Raw genomic sequence first — 6,568 nt, 5'->3', positions numbered from 1 at the left:
CTGTTGGCCCTTTATTTTATTTTATTTTATTTTATTTTTCTTTCTTTTTCCCCTCTGATTATTTTGACCATGCCTCTCCCATCAATCTTCCAGTATAGCAATTTTGAAGAAATATTTATGACTTTTGTCGATTGGCTGATGCGGTATGGATGTGGTGTTTATTTTAATTTATGAAAAAAATTAAAAGGTGTGTTGATATGTAGTCAGGGTGATAAAGTCTGAAATAATTCATATGTGGTCAACGGAGGTGGTAGTATAGTGGAAGGAAGTCTTTGATTCATCATCGTTCGAGTTGGCTGAATATAAGTTTGTGTTGGTACGTCTCACCATCATCTATTGATCAGGTAAAAGTGCTGCTTATTGCATAAGAGCTTCGACTTGAGGGTAACATTCATTACCATGGAACACCCTCTTATTCTTTAAGGGAAAAGATGAAGATCTTAACCTTAAGATTAACAGAAAATGGACTGGCCATATTTGGAAATCATTTATTTACTTGTTTGGGTAAAAGCCCTTGATAAGCTTATCCTTCTAAGAAGGTCCTTAGGTCCCTTACTGATCTAATAATAATCTGATATCAATGAATCCTTCACAAGTCTCGTCTTTTAGATGGTTTTCCATGTACAATTGGTTACTTCATAAACAAGTTGTGACCGTGGGACCCACTTCTTTCTTCAGGGGTGGGACCTACCCCATTCTCTCTCCTCCTCCTCTCGGGTATAACCTCTCTCGGACTGTCATGGGTCAGGCCAAAGTTGTCCTCTTTTACATTATCCCACTACCGAACACAACCCCATCAATCTAACTACCACACATATAAGTCATGGTGGCTCCCACACTGAAATCTTTCGATGAGGCCATAACTCAAGTTTCACACTTTGACCTCTTTTTTTTTTTTTTTTCAATAATTGCGTAAACGTGCGTGTACACGTGTGGTGCTCCGTCATTACTTCTATTTTTTCTGATCCCCACGTTTGTGGTTGTTAATGTAGGCCCCATTCGCATGTTAGAGAGGAAATTCTCGATGTAACCCTCAAAAAGGCCCGTTTGGCTAATTGGCTTGTAAGTAACACTTAAAGGTCCGTTTGGCTTTGTGGGGTTAGAGAGAGAAAGAGAGCGCCACGTCATCGTCATTCAGTATAGACAGGGGCACGTGTCCATCCCTATCGTGGGACCCCTGGAGTCCTTTCATCTCCTCCATTTTCAGTGCCCATTTGGTGCGAAGAGAAGGAGGGAAAGAGAGAAGTTTGAAAGTGGGGCCCACATGATAAGATCGTCAACCGTTACATATTTGTTACTGCAAAGGGTATTTTCATACGTCAGGTTGGTAAAACTGTAGAAATTTGCTCCCTCTTTGCCTCTTTGGATAGATTTCCCCTGTCAGGGCCTCAGGGGCAGTCTTACCTCACGTCTTACCCATCAGAATCAGGTCAAAGTAACATCTTCCGATAATGGTTGAAGGTACCGGTATGTTATCTTCTAATACGTATCGGTATTGTTTAATGAGTTTTGTTGTCTTGAAACAAAACAAGACTCATTAGATCGATCGAAATCGAAAAAAACTGATAAAAATCATTTTTCTTCATTTTAATCCTTTTTTAATGTTTCTTTATTTTCTATTTCATATTGGATCCATGTAACCTCTATTTATTTGAAATAAAGTTATGATCGTTATTATTATTGTTGTATTTTTTTGATGAACGGTTCTTTGACTCAGCTTGTTCACTCTTTGTATAAAACCATAGGTATCATGAATATATCAGTTCTGGAATCAATCAAGCCGATATCAATTCAATCCGGATAAAATTGATCGAAACGATTTATCTGTGTCTTTTCACACTCAATTTTATCTTTTTACGTAATTTTATCTGTTAATTATGAATTTAAAAGCTAATGACATATTGGCCCACCGTTGTGACGAACTTAAACCGTTAAAACTGAAAGTGACGGTGAGGATAATGGCCAAAGAAGCGCACGTACAGTCAAACAGATAATTACAAACTGTACCATATCATTAATTTAAACTTTAAACATAATTATTTTCCCTTAATTATATTTACCAAAAATAATAGAGAGAAGACACAGAGACACGCGCACACTTACTTGCACAGATACGGTCACATGGCATGTGACCAACCAGTTGTGTTCCCTCCTTCCTCGTCCCCTATAAATACCTCCGCACCTTCCTTCCACTCTTCCTTTTGACTCACTTCAACTTCTCCTTCTCCTCCTTCTTCTCTCTGCTTAAATCTTTAATGGCGGAACTCAAACCCTAAGATAATTGCAGTACTTGTGGTTCTAACTATGTATTATAGTTTCATTATCTTCCAGTCCATGGAGTTGCAGAAGCTCTTCTACTACCTGACACTGTTCTTTATCGCTCTTCTCGCCGGTACAGTGTCTCCGGCGGCACTTGACGGAGGTACGAGAGATGCTCAACTGTTGCTTTCTTTCAAAGGTACGATTTTGAAACCAGGAGTGTTACAGAACTGGCAACGGAATCTGAATCCATGTTATTTCACTGGAGTTACTTGTAAGAACTCGAGAGTTTCGGCTCTGGATCTGAGTTCTCTCTCTCTTAACTCCGAGTTCCAGTTTGTTTCTTTGTTTCTGATGAGTTTGGAGCGATTGGAGAGGTTGACGGTGAAGAATGCAAGTATTGGCGGTAACCTTACTTCGGCTTCGGCGTCCCGGTGTAGTACACTGTTAGGCGAGCTCGATCTGTCGGGGAACTCTTTGTCTGGTTCCATTTCGGATATTTCAAGCTTGTCTTCGTGTTCGGGTTTGAAATCTCTGAATCTATCTCACAATTCCCTCAGTTTTTCTGTCGGACCAAAGGATTCCGGTGGGTTACGGCTCAGTTTTCAGGTTCTGGATCTCTCCTACAATAAGCTTTCAGGCCAAAACGTCGTCCCTTGGCTTCTTGCTGGTGGTTGTAATGAGCTCAAGTACTTCTCTGTTGGGGGAAACAAAATTTCTGGGAATATTCCGGTGTCGAATTGCCGGAGTTTGGAGTATCTCGACGTCTCGTCCAACAATTTCTCAGGGGAAGTTCCGTCTTTTGGCGGCTGTTCTGCGTTGCAGCATCTGGACCTTTCCGGCAATCAATTTTCCGGCGACATCGGCATGCCACTGTCCAGTTGTCAGCAACTCAGCTTCTTGAATATTTCCAGTAACCAATTTTCAGGCAACATTCCATCTTTTCCCAACGGGAGTTTACTGTCTCTTTTGCTCTCCGCCAACAACTTCCAGGGCGAGATACCTCTGCATCTCGCTGATGCATGGTCAACTCTAGTCGAACTCGATCTTTCTTCCAATCACTTGCACGGTACGGTTCCTTCTAGTCTGGTTTCTTGCTCTTCATTGGAGTCCATTAATCTCTCCAATAACAACTTCTCTGGTAAATTCCCAATTGAAACCCTCGTTAAAATGACTAGCTTGAAGAAACTCGTTCTGTCTTACAATAATTTTGACGGTAGTTTGCCGGATTTGTTGTCAATGCTCACACATTTGGAGTTATTAGATCTCAGTTCTAATAGTATTTCTGGATCAATCCCTCCGGGACTGTGTCAAGACTCCAAAAACAGCTTGCATGAGCTTTATCTGCAGAACAATCTCTTCACGGGTACCATTCCGGCCACTCTTAGTAACTGTTCCCAGCTGGTTTCGCTTGATCTCAGCTTCAATTACCTTACAGGGAGGATCCCATCCAGTTTGGGATCCCTATCTCAGCTCCGGGATCTAGTAATGTGGCTTAATCAGTTTCAGGGTGAGATTCCGCCAGAGCTCATGTACATCCAGACACTCGAAAATCTGATCCTAGACAATAATGAGTTGAACGGAACAATTCCTGCTGGCTTGAGCAACTGTACCAATCTGAACTGGATCTCACTATCGAGCAATCAGTTGAGTGGCAAGATTCCAGCATGGATTGGTCGGTTGAGTAACCTTGCAATCCTCAAGCTTGGAAACAATTCATTCTCTGGCAGTATTCCGCCGGAGATTGGAGACTGCCAGAGCCTGATATGGTTGGACCTCAATAGCAATCACTTGACAGGGACAATCCCTCCTACCCTTGCAAAACAATCAGGTAAGATTGCTGTTGAATTGATTACGGGGAAGAGTTTTGTGTATCTGAAGAACGATGGGAGTAGCAACTGCCGTGGAGCTGGAAACCTTCTTGAGTTTGCTGGAATCAGACAGGATGGGTTGAACAGAGTTCCTACTAGGCACCAGTGCAACTTTACTAGAGTCTACATTGGTAAAACGACATACACGTTTAACAACAATGGCTCCATGATTTTTCTCGATTTTTCCTACAATATGTTGGAAGGTAGCATTCCAAAGGAGCTTGGGAACATGTTCTATCTCTCAATTTTGAATCTGGGCCACAACAACCTCTCTGGTCCTATCCCTCCAGAAATGGGAAGATTGGGGAATGTTGGGGTTCTTGATCTCTCTCACAATAAGCTTGAAGGGTCAATCCCTAATACCTTGTCTGGTCTTACTCTGCTTTCTGAGATTGATCTGTCAAACAACAACCTCTCTGGACTGATTCCTGAATCTGGCCAGTTAGGAACTTTTCCAGCTTACAGATATGCAAATAATTCGGGCTTATGTGGTTACCCACTTCTTGTCACCTGTGGAGGAGATCACAGTACGTCCAATCTCCAGCATCATGCGTCTCGCAGGAGGCAAACATATCTGGCTGAAAGTGTGGCAATGGGCCTACTATTCTCCCTCTTCTTCATCTTTGGTTTGATTCTTGTTGCTGTTGAAAGCAGGAAGAGGAGGAAGAAGAAGGATGCGTCCCTTTCGGATCTCTACATTGATAGCCGATCACACTCAGGCACCGCAAATGTCAGTTGGAAGCTCACTGGTGCACGGGAAGCACTGAGCATCAATCTGGCCACATTTGAGAAGCCTCTTTGGAAGCTCACCTTTGCTGATCTTGTTGAAGCCACCAATGGTTTTCACAATGACAGCCTCATCGGCTCAGGTGGCTTTGGGGATGTGTACAAAGCTGAGCTCAAGGATGGAAGTGTTGTAGCCATCAAGAAACTAATCCATGTTAGTGGACAAGGTGATCGAGAATTCACTGCTGAAATGGAGACCATTGGGAAGATCAAGCATCGGAACCTTGTCTCCCTATTGGGATACTGCAAGGTTGGGGAAGAGCGGCTCCTGGTTTATGAGTATATGCAGTTTGGAAGCTTAGAAGATGTTTTACGTGATCGGAGAAAGGCTGGTATCAAGTTGAATTGGGCAGCGAGGAGAAAAATTGCCATTGGAGCTGCAAGAGGTTTGGCTTTTCTACACCACAACTGCAACCCCCACGTAATCCATAGGGATATGAAGTCAAGTAATGTCCTTCTTGATGACAACTTGGAAGCCAAGGTATCAGATTTTGGAATGGCAAGGCTTGTGAGTGCAATGGATACCCACCTGAGCGTCAGCACACTTGCAGGCACCCCAGGTTATGTCCCACCCGAATACTACCAGAGCTTCAGATGCTCCACCAAAGGTGATGTTTACAGTTATGGTGTGGTCCTCCTTGAGCTGCTAACTGGTAAGCAGCCAACAGACTCGCCTGACTTTGGTGACAATAACCTAGTGGGTTGGGTGAAGCAGCATGCAAAGTTGAAAATAAGCGATGTCTTCGACCCTGAGCTCATGAAAGAGGATCCAAGCTTGGAGATGGAGCTACTACAACACCTAAAGGTTGCGTCTGCTTGCTTGGATGATCGGCCATGGCGACGACCCACAATGATACAAGTGATGGCATTGTTCAAGGAAATTCAAGCAGGGTCAGGCATTGATTCCTCGTCCACTGATGCCACCATCAATGGCAGTTTCACAGCAGTGGAGATGAGCATAAAGGAGGCTCCAGAGCCATGCAAGGAGTAGTAGCAGATAGAATTAAGCATTTTTCACAATCCAAATGAAAAAAAATATATATATATTCTTTCAGAAGAAAGGTACCCAAATTTTTTCCCCCTCCCATGTATCATTTAATGGATTAGGTAGTCTTATTGTATCTTTTTAAATCAATCCCATCAATGTATGTATCATATTACTCCTTTTCATTCTGTTTAGGGAAGATTTCTGTCTTAGTAATGTTTATACACCAAGTTAATTTTCGTTATCTTTTCTTTTGTGGACTTTGTTAAATGTATATGTATAGTTGCAAAGGGTTCATGTTGGTTTGATTTTCAAGTTTCAAGTTTCTCTGTTTCTGGGAGATGGGTTCTTTTTGTCATATATATAATCATAAAAGGAAATTCAGAATCTTAAAGATGGTTGCTCGTGAATGTGGAGCTTGTGACTTCAGGGATAGTGACCAAGTAGTGAGTTCTTTTGGCCCTTTCTTGGGTTCCAGAGCGTTGGTCCTTATTGAGCTCTCTACTTTCCTTTCTTTTATTATGGGTTTCTTTTTTTTCTTTTTTCCTTATCTCTTTGTCTGTTTTGAGTAGTTTTAATTTCCTTCTTAGGAGAAGCTGGTGACACACCACCTGAAGTTTCCTCCTACATTATTAATCCATCAGTCTGGTCCAAATCCTTGAATTGG

At 42.2% G+C, this 6,568-nt stretch overlaps 1 protein-coding gene across 1 annotated transcript; it reads left to right on the top strand.

Moving 5' to 3' along the window:
* The first annotated feature begins 2,186 nt into the window (after window positions 1-2,186).
* Window positions 2,187-6,241, top strand: LOC122074471 (systemin receptor SR160-like). The gene has a single exon (XM_042639307.1). It carries the CDS (start codon window positions 2,305-2,307, stop codon window positions 5,905-5,907), a length of 3,603 nt encoding a protein of 1,200 aa, XP_042495241.1. The 5' UTR covers window positions 2,187-2,304; the 3' UTR covers window positions 5,908-6,241.
* Window positions 6,242-6,568: the final 327 nt, after the last annotated feature.

Source organism: Macadamia integrifolia, chromosome 3 (genome assembly GCF_013358625.1).
Source record: "Macadamia integrifolia cultivar HAES 741 chromosome 3, SCU_Mint_v3, whole genome shotgun sequence".
Classification (NCBI taxonomy): Eukaryota; Viridiplantae; Streptophyta; class Magnoliopsida; order Proteales; family Proteaceae; genus Macadamia; species Macadamia integrifolia.
This window is presented reverse-complemented; position numbering and strand designations above follow the sequence as displayed.